This window comes from Populus trichocarpa, chromosome 6 (genome assembly GCF_000002775.5).
Source record: "Populus trichocarpa isolate Nisqually-1 chromosome 6, P.trichocarpa_v4.1, whole genome shotgun sequence".
NCBI lineage: Eukaryota > Viridiplantae > Streptophyta > Magnoliopsida > Malpighiales > Salicaceae > Populus > Populus trichocarpa.
Genome location: NC_037290.2, coordinates 20,791,852 through 20,811,330, shown reverse-complemented (window position 1 = coordinate 20,811,330; position 19,479 = coordinate 20,791,852). Strand labels below are relative to the sequence as shown.

At 35.1% G+C, this 19,479-nt stretch overlaps 2 protein-coding genes across 5 annotated transcripts; one reads left to right on the top strand and one right to left on the bottom strand.

The window, feature by feature from the left end:
* Positions 1–8,231: 8,231 nt before the first annotated feature.
* LOC7455609 (protein WVD2-like 4) lies at positions 8,232–13,168 on the top strand. 4 transcript variants are annotated; one of them, XM_052454107.1, is made up of 9 exons: positions 8,232–8,383; positions 9,480–9,743; positions 9,837–10,226; positions 10,318–10,376; positions 10,560–10,640; positions 10,734–10,815; positions 10,905–10,976; positions 11,114–11,221; positions 12,491–13,168. In XM_052454107.1, the coding sequence occupies exons 2-9, from the start codon at positions 9,507–9,509 to the stop codon at positions 12,971–12,973; spliced, it is 1,512 nt and encodes a 503-aa protein (XP_052310067.1). In that variant the 5' UTR covers positions 8,232–8,383; positions 9,480–9,506; the 3' UTR covers positions 12,974–13,168. The 4 variants fall into 4 exon arrangements, with proteins under 4 accessions (XP_052310067.1, XP_052310066.1, XP_052310065.1 ...); XM_052454106.1 differs by having other exon boundaries at positions 8,273–8,439; XM_052454105.1 differs by having other exon boundaries at positions 8,275–8,545.
* A 1,117-nt stretch (positions 13,169–14,285) lies between these two features.
* On the bottom strand, positions 14,286–17,249 carry LOC7455610 (fasciclin-like arabinogalactan protein 15). Its single transcript, XM_002309226.4, has 2 exons — positions 15,694–17,249; positions 14,286–14,653 (listed from the first exon to the last, which is right to left on the bottom strand). Exons 1-2 carry the CDS (start codon positions 17,018–17,020, stop codon positions 14,580–14,582), a joined length of 1,401 nt encoding a protein of 466 aa, XP_002309262.1. The 5' UTR covers positions 17,021–17,249; the 3' UTR covers positions 14,286–14,579.
* Positions 17,250–19,479: the final 2,230 nt, after the last annotated feature.

Below are 19,479 nucleotides of genomic sequence, written 5' to 3'. Positions count from 1 at the left end.
GCATGCAAATAATGCGCAAGGCATCTCTAATTTTTTTTTTTTGGTAACCCGGGGTGTCCGGGCCAGTTTACGCACACCACAATTAATTCCCGAACTCATTGAACACCCTGCAAGCCCAGTAGATAGGTAAGATATCGCGGGGATGACAGGCGTGCACATTAAAGCTCGAACCCAAGTGACAGAGGAAGGTTTCTTTACCTTTGCCGCTAAGCCACTAGCCTGGTGCAGGCATGTCTAATCTTTAATCTTGAAAGAGGCAGCCCAACTTATATGCTGCCGAGGAATGTCTTAGCCATCAATGGCCCAACCCCGACATTCAAGTTTTAAATGCAGGGACATGATATAATAACAGCAATGCAAATCACTTGGAGATTTCATGAAATTTCTATAAAAACAATTTCATGTGAATTTGATATAATTTAACAGAAACATATTTTAGATCTGCTGTGCCAGAAATGAAGTTAAAGTTTGTTTGTTTTTATATTTCAAAAGCATTTTTTATAAAAAATTAAATTTTTTTTTTGTGTGTTTTCGTATTGTTTAGAATATGAATTTTAAAATATAAAAAATATATATTATTTTAATATATTTTAAAATAAAAACATTTTAAAATATAATCATTGCCACAATACGACGACGCATTCAGGAGGAGACATTGTTAACTTTAAGAAGCGAAATCAACGGTCTTTCTTTTTCTTTTTTCGGGTGAGGAAATCAAGTGGTGCCAGTAGGTGCAAGGAATAATGCTTAATGCTTTCAGAGGAGAAGGTTGAATTAATTAAAGACTTGAATGAACCAATTGGGGGATGCTACCTAAGAACATCAATTTGCCAGCTGGGAAAAAAAAGTCTTCAAGTTTGACTGTGTCAAATGAATTATTTGGTTCACGTTTCTAGGAAAATAAAAAGAATATATCATAAAAAACTATGCTCTGTTACAGCGTATCAAATCCATGAAATTAAACATTTAAGATTTTTTTTATACCCTTTAAATATTCCAAAACTAATTTAAACATTGATTAAAATTTAATTTATTTTCAAACAATTTTAAAAACTAAATTTGTTTCGGCTGGATGATATCACGTTTACTTTTATCCCCTCAAGGTTTTTTTAATTAAAAAAAAAGAGCAATCACAAATGGATGGCCCATTTGATATTCTATACATTACAGCCTTGCATGGTTATGCTTTTTTAAAAAAAAAAATTAAATTTTTTTTTATTTTAAAATTATTTTAATGTGTTATATAAAAATAAATCTTAAAATATATTTTAGTGCTATATTAAATTTTTAGAAAACTTTGAAGACAGAATTTATATATATATAGTGCTATAAATTTGGTAAACAGTGGATGATGGCCATGCGTGCGTTAGGAAATCCTACGCATCTCCATGAACTTGGACCGCCTAGAATGCAAGTAGCTAGTTTCCATGCCTAGAGCTAGAGAATGTTTTTATTGTGCATAGGCAGGGAACAACAGCAAGCTTGGGGGTGCCATTGCCAAGCTCCCCCCCAAAGCTTGATGGAGGTCCGCCCATGGGTATATACATGGTACTTTGTATGGCTAGTTATTAGAATTTATTTGACAACAAAAAATAAAAAATAAAAAATAATTTTCATCAAGTAAATACATTTAATTCATAACATTTATTAAGAATTGAACTCGTGTTCTACAGGGAAATGCCAAAAGAGAGAGGAGACACTAATAGGAGAGGCGAGTGTCTGGCCGGCTGGGTGTGGACAGCCGGGGGGGGGGAAACCCTGAAGATAAAGTGAGTGTTTAGCAATGCCGTGAAAACCGTGTTTTTTTTTTAATTTAAATTTATTTATTTATGATTATTTTTTAATTGTTTTAAAAGGTTAATCTCCAGAGCGGAAGGCAGGCCAGCCTTGCTCAGGAATGCAACGTGCCACCCAGAAAATCCTGTAATCTACAAATCCCCAAGAAAATCAATGGGGCCCAAAACGTGGTAAATGATTGAACTCTTAAATCCAACGCCTCCGATCATCTATCTCATCCTCAAGAGGGAAACTCTAATCTCCAACGCACGTTGTGACAGCTCGCTGGCGGTTGGTGTACGTGGTGTAAGTGGGGCCTACATTTATGTTCGTTGGGCTCCAACGTGACACCAATCATGTTGCTTGGTCAAGCCACGTCATCCAGGGTGACACACCCACTTGTGACCCAGTAAGAAGTGGGACCAACATCCAATGAGAGCTCTCTCACATCCCACGTTGTGTAACAGCTTCTTCTGTCGTCTTCAATCATTATATAATATTGTCTTGCCCTGTACTTACTCTAATGCCCTTCCTCGCTAATTATTCTATATTTTACCATAATGCCCCCCGGCTTTTCCTCTCTTCGCTGCCGATTAATTGCTGAGAGAAAAGTATTTAATTCTCCTCGGTTATTGAGCATTTGCTCTGATTCTTGCGATTTTTTATTTTCAAAAATAAATAAATAAAATGGTAACGTCAGAGTAGAATCTCCCTTGATTGGTTTCAGACACGTGCTGATAATGTCTGGATGAGCATTGGGGGGTGATTGGTTGTTTGATACCATAAATAAATAAATAAATAAATAAATATTTTTGGAGTGGCACCCAGCTAATTCAATTTGAAAAGAAGCTTTACTTGTTTTATTTAATTGGGAAAAAGACAACAAGTGACGATTAATATAATTAAGGAAAGTAATTGGCATTATATGTTGGTTGGCAGTGATGCTGGAGTTGTTTCAGGCAAGGAAGATTATTTTCTTGGTTGATTGATCATAAACGAGACACATGAGTGTGTGTGACCCATTCACATATTGGAGGAGAAAGGGTTGATTGATTACAATACAACCAACGACCCCCCACCCATGATTGATAAATACTAGATTAATGTCTCTTGCCATGCCTGCCTGAATCAATTTTTTATAATTTTTTTTAAAAAAATATTCAGGTAATGATTGTTTAAAAAAAACAAAAAATTTAAGATTCGGGTCAGGTTATTAAATTAACTGAATCAAATAAACTCGGTTAATTTAATAATATAATGAAAAGAAAGTAATGATAGCATATAAATAAAAAAAAAGAGCAAAAATGAGTTGTTAATTTCATATTCAAGGAAAGCAAAAAGAAAAGCCTATCTTAAATTTATCGTCGTTCTGTCATGAACACCGCCCCACAACCAAAAACAGATCATTGAGACGGTTCTAATACCTTTGTACAAGGTTGCACAACGACAATGAAAAAGGTCCCATGCGCTGCAAGAGCAACGACCCGACAAAGCAAACCAAACAAAATATCATAAATTGATCATCTCATGCTTATATTTAATCAATTAATTTAATTTAACTCAAAATAATTTTTTTTATAAAAAGTTGAATTTAACAAAGAATGACAAATAAAAAGAATTGAGATAACTCAGGTCATTTTAAAATTAGTTAAAAATCATATAGAAAGCAAATAAAAAAAATAGAGTTGAATCTTCAATTAAATAAATATTGAAAGATGAAAGTAAAAGAATATTAGCTTAAACAAAGGAAAAAATAAAACAAGCAAACCTGAGTGAATCTCCTAAATCTAGGTTAATCTCCCAAACTCTTAACCCGTGAAATCCTAGACCCGGATTTAATCAAGAAGCTTAATTCCTAACCAATTTAATATTGAGCGATGATATCAGAAAAATATCAATTTAAAAAAATTGTCAAAGTAAAAAAAAAATAGCAATCAAAAGAATAAGGATCATATCTGATGGGAAAAAAAACTAAAGAAAGATGAAATAGTAAAAGTTTTAAAACTATCTAAAATAAAATAAATAGCTATAAAAAAATAGAGATCAAATCTGACAGAAAAAAAATTAGAGGGTAAAATAAAAAAAAACTAATTTTATAAATTATTTCAAATAAGACATATAGTAATTAAAAGAACATGAACCAAATACAAGGGAAAAATAAATTGAAGGGTTGCTTTGAAAATTTAGAAATTAGGCATGGAAATCGAGAAAAAAAAGAGGGAAAAAAAGGAAGAAAGAAGAAAAGGTCGTCAATGCCAGACCGGAGGCTGGTAAGTAACACGCGCCATCTAGAAAGGAAGGGGTCACCGAGACGATTTCAACCACATCAACGGCGGTCATCTTTGATCGTCGTACCTGCTGCTTGAAAACAACAAAGTGGTGTATGCCTTGACACATGCAATGCACTCGCCAATTAAATTTTCTTTTATATTTTATATTTATTAAAATACAAAATTGGTCCTAAGTTATCTTAATTATAACTAAAATAATAATAAATAAAAAAAGCAAGATGAAAAGTTAAAAAATATCTTAGACGTTGGTCAAAGAATTTTTGCTTTTGATGATAATTTAGTCACTTTACTGTACATTAAAAAATTGAAACGTCAAAAAAAACCCATGGACATCTATTAAATAAATTTTGCTTTTAAGAATAATTTAGTTATTTTATTATGTTTTTAAAAAATAAAAAGACCAAGATATACTTGATCAATAAAAAAGATTATATTATCCCTAATAGTTAATCCAATTATTTGTTTTGAAAAGCAAGAAATTATAATTATATTATTCTAATCCATAGTGCAAACTACAATGAGAACTATTTCTAGCGATTGTAATTTTTTTTTTTTTTGGGAGACGAAATAGTGTAGAAGATGAGAATCTACTAGTAAGGTTTTTAGACTTTAGTAAAGACCACCAAAGCAAAACGACCACGGAAATACATTAAACAGAATAAAGAGAAAAGGTACAGTAATTGTATTCTCTTTTAACTACTTGGAAAGCTCCAGGTTTCTCTTGGAATGATGTCATTAATAGACTTCGAACAACTCCAAATATCCAACGTCAGGAAGAACCCAAGTGGACTGTAGCCTAATTGTCTCCCATTGCGAAATCGAAGCAAAACTAGATATTAGGTTTTGCTGCGGGTAGAATAATTATTTAAAAAAAAAATGAATGTACAGATTTTTTAACATGTTTTTTTGACATAAATTTTTAAATAATAAATATTAAGACGATGACTCATTGAACTGACTTAGATTTTACAGCTTAACTCGTTGACCTATAACCTGGATCATGGTAAAAAAAATAGTTGATTGTGAAATCAAGCACAGCTCAAAGTTAAGACGTTTGTTTGAGATTTTGATAATTCTATATAAAGCAAATCGGAACAAATTATGAAATCTGATTATAACCAACCGAAGTTAACAGACAAACTAGTGATCCGTCAACTCAATGTCAGAATGTTTATTTGAAACTTCAATAATTTCATTAAAAGCAAATCAAAATAAATTATAAAGTTTGATTCCTAACCGATCAAAGTTAACCAGTCAAACTCGTGACATGTTACCTGCTATACCTAGATTTTGGCGATTAGAGGTCGCCGAAAATCCAGGGCATAGGTGTTTTTTTACGCAAGAGCATTTTTTTAAAATAAATATTTTCCTTACTTAATTTTATTTTTTTCATATTTTTATTTTCAAATTATGTATTATAATATTTTTTTATTTTTTTTTCTACTTAAAGGGAATATTTTTTTCTAGTTTATTTTTTCTATTCAGTATTATGAGGGTTTTCTAGTTGTTTTCTCTATATAAAGTGTTGTAATAACATTTTAACAAGTAGAGACTTGTATAAATAAAAATTATATATTTTGAGTGTCTCCCCATAGTTATGGTGTTCTTGATCTTTAAAGGTTTTGGTAGGTAACAAACTTAGTTGTCCTTCGCTCCTATTTATACCAGTTGATATCATAACTCAATAATCACATGTTATTGTTTATTGTGTGTTGCAATCCCATGTTATTTTGTTTTCCATGTGCTACTAAATAATCATGGCCGGAAGAGAGCTCAACGATCCCTGGTGGTTATTTTACTTTGTTAGGTGCTGCAGAACAACCATAGCTGAAAGAGAATCAAAAGATCTTTGGAGGTTATTTTGTTTTGCTATGTGCTGCAAAATAACGATGGCTGGAAAAAGATTGCAGAACAGGACGTGCTTGTGTAGGAGAGGGTGAAGAGGTTTCCCTCGAGTAAAACACTTTCATGAACTAGTGTTGTTTTCGTTTATGTCAGTTGTTGTCATTTAAAATCCTAGTGGTGAAACTCATATTAAGGTGGATCACACACAAAAAGATGTTCTTAATTAAAGATTATTTTTTAGCTAAAAACTGAACTCGAGGATGAGTTCCTTTCAAACCAAGAAGACTAATGCATGAGATTTTTTTAGGAAAATAGATATTTTTCTATTCTTTATATTGATGCTTTTATAGTTTTTTGTTCTATTTTAAGGGGATTTTTTCCTAGTTTATTTTTTTTTTCTATTCAATATTATTAGGGTTTTCTTGTTTTTTTTTTATATATATAAAAGATTGTAGTATTCTTTTGGCATGTAGAGATATAGATGAATAAAAATTGAATATTTTGGTTAGTCTCTCATCTACGTCAATTGGTATCAAAGCCTAACGATTCTTAGTGGTTTTGGTAGGGGGTCGTTGAGAACGTGTATTAGAGCTCAATGATTTCTAGTGGTTAGTTGTTATGTGTTGTTGAATAACTATGACTAGAAGAGATTGCAGAACAATACGTACTTATGTAGGAAAGGATGAAGAGGTCCCTCTCATAAATAAAAAATGTCATGTTGTTAGTTAAAATCTTGGTGATGAGACCTATAATAGGGTGGTTTGTATAAAGATGCTGTGTTAGGGATCAATGATAGGACGACATGCATAAAGATATTGTATTAAGGACCCATGATGAGGTGGTTCGCAAAAAAATTTTAAAGACTAATGATAGGGTGATCCAAACACAAAAGATGTTCATGGAGGACGACTGCTAACTAATGTTTGAACTCGAAGACGAGTTCCTTTCAACTTGTGAAGAGTGATGCAAAAGCTATTTTAGAAAAATAAATTTCTTAGTTAATTTTATTTTGTTTCTTATTATGTATTATAATGCTTGTCTAGTTTTGTGTTTATATTTAAATGGAATAGCTTTTCTAATTTATTTTTTCTATTTAATATTATTAGAGTTTTCTAGTGTTTCTATATATAAAGGGTTGTAATAGTTTTTTTGCAAATTGAGACTTAGGTGAATAAAAATTAAATATTTTGAGTGTCTTCTTATAGTTATGATGTTCTTGGTCTTTGAGGGTTTTGATATATAACAAATCTCATTATCCCTCACTCTTATCTATGCCAGTTTTACACCTAAAAATTCATTTAACTATTTTGACCCAAAAATACCTAAAAAACACCCTATATATTTAAATAAACTCGTTTATGCCTTTTAATAACCCAAAAAATAGCTCTGAAACAAAAAATCAACCTGAAATCCAAAATATTCTTGAGATTAGATTTACTTTTTAGGTAATTTGAAGGTGAAAGAACATCTTAAGAGAACTCTTTTCATCAAATAAAACATGTTGACATCAAGATCAACTATTTTGATGGTCGAAATAGTTGTCAACCAACAATTTTCTCTCTTTACCACTAGAATCTGGTAACTCTCTCTCTCACCTTCAACTAGGAATTGAAAAATGAGAAAAATGAAGTTTTGAACCAAAAGTAATTTTTGAAAAACCAAAGGGATGAAAAATAAGTATGTTGCAAACTAAGATGACCAAAGTCAGCTTTTTAGTCGAATTTCAAAACAACTATCTATTTTCTCTATATTTTTCATTTTGATCTCCTGCCTTTTAAATTTTTCCGTTCTCTGACGATATAGAAGCAATTGTAGCCACGTAAGCATGCAATCAATGAGAATAAAATTTTGATGACTAAAATAAATAAATCATTATGATAGTCTATAGGGCTACTAGTGTGGGGCTATAGTATTTTTCCAAGCCTTTTATGTTTTCTATAATAATAATAATAATAATAATAATAATAATAGTAGTAGTATTAGTATTGTGCTTAATATTGTTATTATATTTTTAAACCCAAGCCACCTGCTTTATTGGCTAATATTGAAAAATAAATTAGAAAAGTTTATGATTGTGCACGTTAAAAATCTTTTTTTTTATTCGAAAATAAAATATATTTTTGAACCACCCTACACATTTTTTTTATTCGAATATAAACTAGAAATGTTTTTTTTTTTAAAAAAAAAAGGGCAAAGAATTCCCTCCCACCATGAGGATTCAGAATCATGGGAGTTACAAGGTAACAGATAATTTTTAAAAAATAAAATGAACTGGCAAGGAAGGAAGTGGCATGTTAGTAATTAGACATTCCAAAACAGTGTCTCATAAATCTATCTATTTCTATCCACTTCATTGGAATTCACATCCTACTTTAACTCTTCACAGCCAACCCACCCTCTCTCTCTCTCTCTCTCTCTCTCGTATTTCTCGAACAGAACCAGAACCAGAACCAGATAGAGTGGCAGTGTGTGTACGTGTCACGACAACCGGCTCTTACACGTCTATCTTTGTAGCTTTACACTCAGAGTTTGTCACTTCTTTACCATTCTCACATACATTTCAGTCTTTTATCTCATTTGCTCTCTGGTCTCCCTCAAAAGTTCAAACTTCACTCCTCTGCTAGTGTCTAAAGGTCTGCTTTTGTTTTCTAATTTTGCTTTTGCGTGGTATTTATGTTCTTGTAATGTTCCTTTGGAATCTGGACAACTTTTCTTGATTTTTTTTGGGTAAGGTTTTGTTTTTTGTTTTGTTTTTTGGTTTAAATCTTGATTGGTGTTTTAGCGTCTAGTCACATTGGATTTATTTTTTCTTGGATTGATCTCTCGTTTTCAATCTTTTCTGTTTGAAAGTTTGTGAGAGTTTGCAGTGTTGTGTAGTTGCTGTGACATGGAGGAAAAACGAAGGTCTTGAAGCTTGCATTCTTTAGAAACTACTGTAGTTAAACCTCCATCGTGTTCCTAGTTTCCATAAATGAAGCGGGTTTTCCTTTAAATGATATGTAGTTGTTGCGTGAAGTTTTGCAGTTTCAGATTTGATTTGTCCTTTGTTTAATTGCAGAGGAAGTGTAGGGAAGATAGAATTTGGTTTGTCTGAATTTTACATTTAAGAGGAGGAACGTTTTCTTTAAATGTGAACTTCTAGCTTTGGTAATTTTGAGTTTCAACATCGAAGGGTATATTTCAATTTCCTGAAACCAGCCTGGCTAAACCTTTTATTTGTTGTATTTTGATTTGGTAGGCTTTCATTTCATTTATTTATTTATGTTAATCTGTACTAAATCTTGAAGTTTAAGTCCTTTTTCTTTGTTTTAGTGATCAATTATATGGGATCTGAATTATTTGATTTTATTTCTGGCCTTTCATTTTATTGGTGTAGCTTATTCAATTGTATTGTGATTTCAGTTTTTGTATTCGTTCAATTTCTGTTCATTTTTTATACGAAGAATAAGGTTTTCATTTTCAACAATCTCTCTGGCTGTTAGCTCAGTAAGATCATTTTGCTTGGTCAAAATGCATATCATAGAGTAGCATGAAGTTCGGGTCTTCATATCTATTGTAATTTTGCAGTTCCTTGCAATAAGATTCAGTGAAGGAATGGAGGGTGACAATGCAGTTAAAACGAATGAGGAAACCATTGCTGAGGAAATTCATTCTGAAGCACCTGTTGTGGCACCAGAAAAGGAAGAAAAAAATGCTACCAATGGTGAAAGACCTCTAAAAGCCAATGAAACATCTAAGCATGTTGCCAAAACTGAAGGTCTTAATTCCTCTGGCATTGCAAGTGAAGGTGCAGCAAGTGTTTCTGAAAGAAAACTCTCAAATGCCTTAAAGGTGCCGTGCAATTTGTGAATATCAGATTCATAGTACTAAATGAAAGACACATTTTCCTTCTTACCGTGTTGGTATGTCTTCACCTGTGTTTAGGAACCTGCTCTGAGGAAAGGCACTGGTTCAAAGAACAGCAAATTGGCCAAGGATAAGCCTAATGTGAAAGGCTCAGGTCCATTTTCTCATAGCCAGAGACCAATACTTTCTCAGAGTCTTTCATTTCCAGCAAAAGGTGTGCGAACTAATAATATGAGGAAGAGCATCGAGGGACACCCACTCAAAACTGCTGTCAAGCTTTCCCGGGATGAAGGAACAAAGGTGCAGGTTCCTTTTTCCAATGGATCAGTCACTTCAAGTCCCCGTTTCAACCGAGCCAACAGGCTTGCACCCACTGGAGCGAATTCAAAGGAATCAAATATTAATGGAAGTAAGACTTTAACTAAGCAGACTTCCTCCACAAGCAAGTCTAGCAGTCAACAGGCTGCGGTAAGATTTTCGGCTGATATATTTTGACCATTAACATTTATGTTGTAATTTTAGGTCTTTTGTTTTTGTAACTCTTTGTTGTTCATAACAGTCTGTGAAATCAAGTTCTTTGACTGAAGCTGCAAAGTGCCCTCCACCCCAGGTTTCTGAGTACGTCAACATCCATGCATTACATAAAATTTTGTTTCCCTTTTTATCGGTTGAAGCCATCAAATGTATTCATGGAAGCTTGCCATGTCCCACCTCCACCTTCTGCGCTTGAAAAGGAGTAAACCTGTTTATATATTTGCTGCGTGGATAAAAGTTCCTAATATAATATTTATCTAATTGCAGGTCTGCTGCTGATCAAAACTCAAAACCTGAGACAACCACATTTTCAAGCAAAGAAGAAGATGACACCCATTCCACAACTTCGTACTGCTCCTATAGAACACAATTTGTTTTGTAATTATTTATGTATACTAGTATCTATTTTGCTAATGTGCCATTATACTCTATTAATATCAGAAGTGCCACTCTTAGCGGGCGGAGAAGTAGCGGCTCTGGATTCTCCTTCAGATTGGAAGAACGTGCTGAGAAACGGAAGGAGGTTGTTGCTGGACTTTAGTTTCTTTGCTAGATTCTTTATATTTTTATTTTAATCCATGACATGATTGTATTGTGGCCTTTGTTCCCCAGTTCTTTTCAAAGCTTGAAGAGAAGATCCATGCTAAAGAAATAGAACAAACTAACTTGCAGGCAAAATCAAAGGTATTGGGATTTTTCTTTCACCTGAAACATTTTTCCTCTTGACCTTTATCATATTTTTTTACCAATTTGACTTTTCTCTCCCGAGTCTAAAGGATAATGAATCTTCATTTCATATTTTACTTTTTGGTGGATTACAGGAGAGCCAGGAAGCAGAGATCAAAAAACTGAGGAAGAGTTTGACATTTAAAGCTGCACCTATGCCTTGTTTTTATAAAGAGCCTCCTCCAAAAGTGGAACTAAAGAAGGTAATGCTTGAACTGTCAGATATCCATTGATAACGTTGTGTTTTTTTTTCCTGCCTTTTGTATTGCAGCATTTCATCAACTATAAGATTGAAAGCACACCAATTGAACTCTTTAAATGCCTAAAAATTATCACTATTTTTCAAATGCTCATTATGTTTTTACTAATATCATGTGCATTATGTGGACTAACCAATGCGTACACTCTGGTTTCTAATCCACATGTTCTGTCAGTGTGTTTGTTTGTCTGGATCTGTTGAATTAAGTTTTCTAAATATGGCCTACAATTTCTATGAATCTTGGAAGTCCTTAAATATAATTGGGCATATTTAATGACAATGCATTTATACAACAAATGATTTTTGCATTTTTTTAGGCTTTTGTTTGGCCTTTGCAAATTGCAAGTGCTGTTTATTAGGACAGTTAGTGATGTGTTAGCTTAGGATACTGCTTTCACGAGTCTATTTTGCATGTTAAGGTGTTGACAATAGCTAGTGAGGCCATCTCTGCGTGGATGCTGGTTTTTTAAAAAAAGTGGGACACAACCTTTTTGCTTAACTCCTTGATCCTTTTTCTTTTTTTGAATAACTTAGGCAATATTATGATAACTCCTTAATCCAAATGTTATTAAGTAGGAGGAATATACTCATTAAAAAATTATGATATAGGTTCAAACTTAGATCTTAATTGACGGTTACATGCACAAGTCTTACCGAGGCTTGTAAAGACCCATTTGTGTCTGTCATTACTTCAAAACAGACCTAGTAGTTTCTGAAGGACTGAAGGTTGAAGATGGCATATGGTCATGGTCATCTGTTATGACTCAGGAGCCTTGTTTTCTGTTTTTCCAAAGAGGAAAGTTCACATTGTTTTGTTCTACATCTCATGAACCCTAACAGGAACTATCATAACGGCTTGGTTATTTCTGCTTCTGCTATATTGAATGTGAACATCAGGTCCAGTGCTAGCCTCAAGTCCTCATTTCTCACTCAGTTTGATACTTGGAAGTAGAAACACTTATTCTGATGCTGTTGGAGAAGTTTATGGATTCAGGCCAACATGAGTCCCAACAGTTTGTGGCTCAGCCCATATACTGTGAATATATGTGCACAAACAAATATACTTGCTAGTTCAATTCTAAGCTCATGTAGCTCAATGCATTTTAATGCTCATTTTTTCCACCCCCTTCATTTCATGTTCCTTGCTTGCTCTCTTTTTTCTTCCTCTGTCTACGCAACATTGAGATAAAGTTTTGTGTGCTGATTCTTATAGATACCGACTACTCGTGCAAAATCGCCGAAGCTTGGAAGGCGCAAGAGCTCTACCACTTCAATGAACAATTCTTTGGAAGATGTTGGATCTTCTTTTAGCCCACGAGCTTCTCACAGCCCACATCTGAACCAAGAATCAAGCAACCCAACCAAAGGAGCTCAGAGAAATGGTAACGTGGATAATGGTGCTTCAAAAACACCAATTAGCAAGTCCCAGCCTAAGCATCAGTCTCGCCAAATAACAGCCAATGGAATGGAAGGAAAGACTGTCAAGTCCAAAGCGAAGCTACCAGGAGCAGAGAGTCAAACCCAGAAAGCTAATGTCGAAAAAGTGGAAGTAAACGAGAATAACTCCATGAAAGTTCCTGTATGTGAGAATGGAATTGAGACCATGCCCGAAAACAACACTCCTCAGAACAATGGACCAGTTTTGTCCTCGTCCAATCCTGAGATTATGCTCCCTCATGTCACAGTTGGAGGGTGAGAACTTGATTATTTCATCTTGTGTCTGTAGGTTTTGTTCAAGTCCCATCATGTTGTGAATAGCCTGGTTGTATGTTAAGGTATATGGCATTTTTTGTGGTGCTTGTGAAATTAACATTAATCTACCAAATTGTGCATGATATAAGCTTGTATTCTTTTGTTAAATTTTATTGAAGTGTTTGGCAAAAAAAAAGAACTTCATAATTAGTCCCTCTAATGCGAGGCTTGAATTGCCGGCCTTTTAATGCAACCAGTAACAATAAACATTTTCCAAAGAAGTAAGAAAGGTGAAGCAATTATGAAGCTGCAAGTTGTAGAAGGTGAAGTTCGATGTTGAAAACTGAAAGCACATAACAATGACAAAAAGAGGCTCGTGAAAAGGTAAAGCTTCTCTTGTTTGCTAAGCAAAATGTGATTGTTGTTGAGTAAAGATTCTACCTTTATTGAAATCTCACCGAACTTTACTTCTGTGATTTGGACATGGTGGCAAGGTGACTCTGCTATCATGCCAAACTGGAGAGCTCATTTCAACCATCTTTAATTTCCTACCCTCACAGAGCGCGACAGGTTTTAGTTGATGCTGTAAGAAGGAAAATCCCTACTGAAGGCCAAATTCTCCGGCAATTGAAGGCATGGGGTAGCCAGGACCAGCTTGGAGTGGATGACAGTGATTGATTGCTTCCAAGCTCAGATCATTATGAAAAAAGAGTTGTTTTTATGTCCAAAATGCTACCATTTACGATTGGATTTTCTCTTCACGTTTACATATCGTATTCAAGCAATGTTTAATCTGGAAAATTAAAATATATTTTAAAATACAACAATTACTGCATTACCGAATATACTAAACCTATGAGATTCCTCCATCTCAAAAAGAAAAAGAATGCCTCGGGAAATGAAATTATTATGCTATCTACTTGCATGCTAGATCCAGCAATATGCTTTGGTGTCATGTACACTACGAGTCTGCATCCCATATCCCACGCCCTGTTTTGGTTTTTGGCTTTTTCTTATGTCAATCGGTAGGTTCATTGTTAATTACTTTAAATTAATTAATCAAGTCAAAAGCATAGCTTTCATGCCCAGAAAAAAATAAATGATTTCTAAGTCAATGATTTCTTGGATTAACTCACTGAGTTATACCAGATTTGACAAGCAAGGCCAAAAGGAATCCCTCGTGTTAAGTGTAGCTTTAAAACGATATTTTTCTTCCGATAAATTATACAAGAGAGGTGCAGTCAATTAGTCTATTGGCCTGACTAATAATTCACGGAGAAAAATAGAAATAAGTTTCAAGTTCAATTCACAAGCGGTGGATCATAAAGAAGACAGCCCATTATATATATATAGTAGTAGTTTTCCGAGTCTGTTCATACATTAAAAAATAATTAAAAAAATGATGTGTAATTACAGTATTTATGACAAAAACAACAACAACCTCTCTCTGATGGCTGGGATTCAGAGGAAAGTCCTACAGGCAAATCCTTCCCTTCCAATTGTGTTTGTATTCCAGACATCCTCCTGCAATTAATTACCATTTCTCTATTGTTTTCTTGGTTCCAGCCATCTTCCCTCTCTTCTTTTTTTGCGATTTTTACTGTGTATATTCACTGACATGTAGTGAAACGCGAGTCCTGTCCAAGAGTTCCAAGCATTATACAGGCTACTTCCATTAATTTCCCTGCAAGACAGAATCCACAATAAAAACTGTCAAGTCAACTCGTGTTAATGTATCAACATCACAGGCATGCAAAGACTAATCATAAATTGAGCTGTTAAGATATCAATTAAACGCCGTCTCAACTACGCCATCCAATTCAGGTCAGCTAATAAAAGAAATGCAGGAATATTATGGCGTGGAACTTAATTATAGACAAGCTGTTGTTGGCATCTTAGCTGTGGTGGGGTGGGGCATAATAATGTGGCTCACAGCTAGGAAAAAAACTGCATTTCCTTTTGCTTTTCAATTTTCACATGGATTCGTCGGTGGCAGGGGCCATAGAACCCTGCTTTTCATCCATCTCAACTTCTTTTAATCACAGACTCAAGAACATCAAAACTGAACCCATCTTCATACGAAACCTGCACTGTTTCATTAAGCTTCTGCTATCCAGGCTGGAAACCAATGGAATGGAAATCCTCTAACAGGTCGACAGCAGTCATTCATCATCACAACTTAATGCGATTTGAGAGCATGATTCCCTCTCCTCACCAACCAGAAATGTTGGGAAAGAGAGTGAACTTGACATCGACAATTTTAGGCACTATAGCTTTACCAGAATGCACAAAATCATCCATTCCTTTCAAAGCAATCTGGACTCATCTCTGCTTAACAGCCAAGCTATCCCCTATGGAAAAGAGTAATCAAAGGCTATAAAGACCACAATCGACAACTGCCTATTCCATGATTCCATCTGCCCCATCACCGACACCAGTCATAACCACACATACCAGAACTTTTGGCAAGAGTTCAATCCCATCATCCCTAGCACAATTTCACCTAACTCGTCACTCATCAAACAAACCCCCCCTCCGTAACCAAAACAACCTAACCCCAAAACTGGGTTCCTAATCCAAAAAAGGAAACTGTACTTGTATGGACCTATGATCTGAATTAGCACTAAACAGTAACTAGAGTTGACTTAACAAGAAAAAAATAATCTTATCAATCCATAACAAACAATCAAAAGAACAAATTAACCGAAAATAACAAAAGCATACCTCTTCTTGGCTTGGTAGTGGCAACCTTAACAGAGCTGACGGATTTCTTAACAGAAGTACTCTCTTTCTCAACTTCAGGAAACAAAACCCCATCAATCCCTTGAACTGAAATCCTCCCATCTGTATAGATATCCGGGTCAAACAAATAGGCCGACCCATCACCTGACCCGAACTTAACCGACCCATCAGCTTCTTGCGCCGCGACTTTATGTGGCAACCTCAATGTATCATACCCTATTTTCCCAAACCTCCTAACAGCATTATACATACTCTCTTCAGTTTGGTACTCAGGTATTATATGGTAGTAAATAATCTGCTCTGGTGCCCCTGGTTCACTCAGCTGGTCTGTTGTTAGCTTAGCCATGGCTTCATCATTTGGTGCCAAAACTGTAAGCACATAGCCTTCAGATACCAACCTGCCCATTTCAGTGGCTAATGAAGTTAAGTTCACTAAAATATCAGCCATTTCATTGTAGCCACCGTAGAGTAGTAGTGTCTGTATAAAGTCTTTAACTTGGCTTTCTCCGTCGAAGTGGTGGTGAGGTCCACCGGGTCCAGGAGCTGGGGCGGGAGCCAATGATGGGCCAGGAGCCATGGCATCATAAATGGGCAAAACCGGCGGTGAACCGGCCCGAACTGGTGGTTCCGGTTTTTTCAATCTGTGGGTTCTTGGGTCAACTTCCGGGGCTCCTTCAGGCAATACAGCTGATATGGATCTCAAATTTCTTCTCCTGTTGAAGTCTTCCTGGACTGACTGTGGGACTAGGAGCCGCTCAATGCCATGAATAACACCGTCCGGTCGGGTCACGTCGTCGGGTCGGGTCACGTCGGCGGATCCGACAACCTTTTTGCCTGAATTCTTGGTGATCAAGTGCAGATGATCGTTGCAGAGAGTGGTGTGCCTGCTGGGGTTTGATTTGTGACCTGGCCAGTCATTGGATCCGACCCGTTGGGGGATAATGTGGAACAATACAAGGGTTTGGAGAGATTTGAGATTACCGGGTTCAAGTAAAAACCGTTTGAATTCGGGGTCAAGTTGACGCTCTAAAGCTTCATTTCTTGGCGCAAAGATGGTGATGTTGTGTTTGCCAACAGCTTCTTCAAGGGTTTGTAGAAGGAGAGCCTTTTCAACGAGCTCAGCTAACTCGGTGTAATGCGAGTCAAGAAGCGCAACAAGCACCGAGTTGGAGTTTATCATTTGACCAGTACCCGTACTATTGCCAGTTTTATTCTGATGGGGTAATGCAGAAATGGAGGAAACGGAAAGACAGAGAAGAGTAAAGAGAAGAAGGGTTTTCTTAGAGACACCATAGATGTGAGAATCCATGGTGCTCAAAGACAAAGATTGGAACTTAGAAGAGATCGATGAGAAATTTTTTGGGTCTCTTTGGCTTTTGGTTAAATGGGTGGTGTGCAGTGTACTTTTGGTTAAATGGTTAGGGTGACCTTTTTAGGGAGGTGGAGGTGGAGGTGGAGGCGGAGGCGAGAGGGTTGGGTTTTGCTTTAGAGAAGAGAAAGGTGAGACCTTTGCGGAAGAAGACTTCACTTGTGAAGTAATGGACACTTATAAAAGTGGGGTAAAGACTTGAGGACAGGCACAGGCTGGATGTGGGGTTCACACGGAAGGCGACTGCTTTACATGGCGATGCTTGGCAGTGGGGGGTATAACTGTACTTTTAATTTAAATTTATTTTAAATTTAAATTATTTTTCAACTTATATTCTTGGATTATATTAAAAATAAAAAAATATTATTTTAATATATTTTTAAAAATAAACACTCTGAAAAGTAATATTTACCCCGCTAACTCTCTTTTTTATCCTAGTGTAATTAGTGGTTTTTTCAAAAGTATTTTTCATATAAAAATATATTAAAATTATTTTTTAAAATTTTTTATTTTTAATATCAGGAAATTCAGATTTAAAAGCAAGCAATTTCAAAACACAAGTTGAAAGTCAATCACAATCAGGCCAGTGTTGTATTCTGATTTTGACAATTCACCATTTTTGTTCTACTTTTGAGTTGCTTGGAGAGGAATGGAGGAAAGGAAAAACAAACAAACAAGTAGACGTTTTTGGAAACCTAATCTAAATATCAGTTGCAATCATTTGTGGATGAACATTATTGTTGTTCTGTAATGAGATTTTCCATCCAAAGCTGCTAAAATATTAATTATGAAATCTGTATTGTTGCAACCTAAAAGAAATAATTCTTCTTCATTACCAACTGTTGTTCTGGGCATTTAGTAAAATAAAATAAAAAAATATATATATATATATATATATAGTAACATGTGAGTGGGCGAGCCTCAGCATTTCACGTGTGCAGTTGTAGCAGTTACAGTAAGGTTAGAAGCCTAACGTTAAGAGCAAAGTGGGTGTCACGTGTCAGTCACCTGTCTGAATGAATTATTTCTACGCCAAGTTTTTTGCCATTAAAAATACTTGCGTCTACGTGCTCTTTAAGCGCGCGTTCATGCGTGAGCGTTTTCTGTGGGCAAACCATTAACGCCATACGGCGACGTCTCGCCTGCCGGTAGATTGCTCGTCACTCTCAGCTGACTTCACCCCCATTTTCACAGTGTCTACTGTCTACTTTACCTTACCTTCTCTCCAACCCAGATCATCCTTCATCTTTAATTCTTCCTAACCCTTTTTTTTTTCCCATTCTATTATCATTTTTTTTTTGTCTAATAGAATCGAATTTTTAACCCTTTTTGCAACTAGTGTGACTAATGTTGATCACACGATCTCCAAATTGCTCCATACAGATGCTTTTTATTCTTTGATAATGTGTTTGTACTTTGTATTGCATTTAAAAGGGCTGAAAAGACATTGTTTTACGACACTTTAAAAAAAAAAAACACACCATATTATCAAATATATATTTACTTATAGAATTAATTGGCATAGTAGACAAAATTTGATCATATATATTGGAGATCATAGAGAATTTAAAGTAATTAAACTATATAGTCTTAATTGTGTTTCTCGATAGAATTAAATAAAAAATTAAATCTTGAAACAAATTTCATTACAATATACATGTTGCTCAAATATTACATTGTTTGCATCAATTGTGGAGGCATGAGGGATTGATGATGTCATAAAAAAATCATAATATGCTTAAGAAAAAAGGCTTATATGGGTAGATAAATTGAGTAATCACTTGCTCCTTGTAATCTGCTCATTATCCGTGGTTAGGATGGTCAAAATAGGTATAGCTTAATGTTTGAGGTCATGCACTTGCAAAAGGTCTCCCATGGTAAGTTAAGAAACTCTTAGATGCTTAAGTGAATATTTTTTTTTAAGAGAGAAAAGGAGTGCAATGATATTTTAGAAAGAAATCCTTTGAAAATATATATGCAGTAGAGAATAGAGATTATAAACCTCTTACCTAGATGGTTTAAAGGTGCTTATAGCTCCTTAACATTGTTTTTTTGCTAGAGTAGAAGGGTTGAAAAGTCATTTCACCATTATAAATTAATTTGTATTGTGAGTTGTATTCTACTAAGCCTACCCAAGGCAACATAACTACACACCTATCTTCCACTGAATTTATCCAGCTAAGAGATAGAGATGTCCTAGGGAGACTTTCGTACACCTAACAGTGTAGGGGCAGACAAGCACAAGGCGCAACACGGGGAGATGGGTGTCAGGCGTAGAGCCAAAGCTTAGTAAAAAATCTCAAGGGTTAGGTGTCGGGCTTAGGATATAAATCCAAACCCAAACAATAAAACTGAGATTGGGTGTGGCATAACGTTAGGCTAAAAAAGGGTCAAGCTCT

What these genes read in the sequence shown, in the direction of transcription:
- LOC7455609 (XM_052454107.1), top strand. Translation starts at nt 9,507, where the DNA reads ATGGAGGGTGACAATGCAGTTAAAACGAATGAGGAAACCATTGCTGAG. An exon ending in CCTCCACCCCAGGTTTCTGA is followed by an intron (nt 10,377 to 10,559) that starts GTACGTCAACAT and finishes ATCTAATTGCAG; the next exon opens with GTCTGCTGCTGATCAAAACT. An exon ending in GTGCTGAGAAACGGAAGGAG is followed by an intron (nt 10,816 to 10,904) that starts GTTGTTGCTGGA and finishes TTTGTTCCCCAG; the next exon opens with TTCTTTTCAAAGCTTGAAGA.
- LOC7455610 (XM_002309226.4), bottom strand. Translation starts at nt 17,020, where the DNA reads ATGGATTCTCACATCTATGGTGTCTCTAAGAAAACCCTTCTTCTCTTT. An exon ending in CACTACCAAGCCAAGAAGAG is followed by an intron (nt 14,654 to 15,693) that starts GTATGCTTTTGT and finishes TCTGTCTTGCAG; the next exon opens with GGAAATTAATGGAAGTAGCC.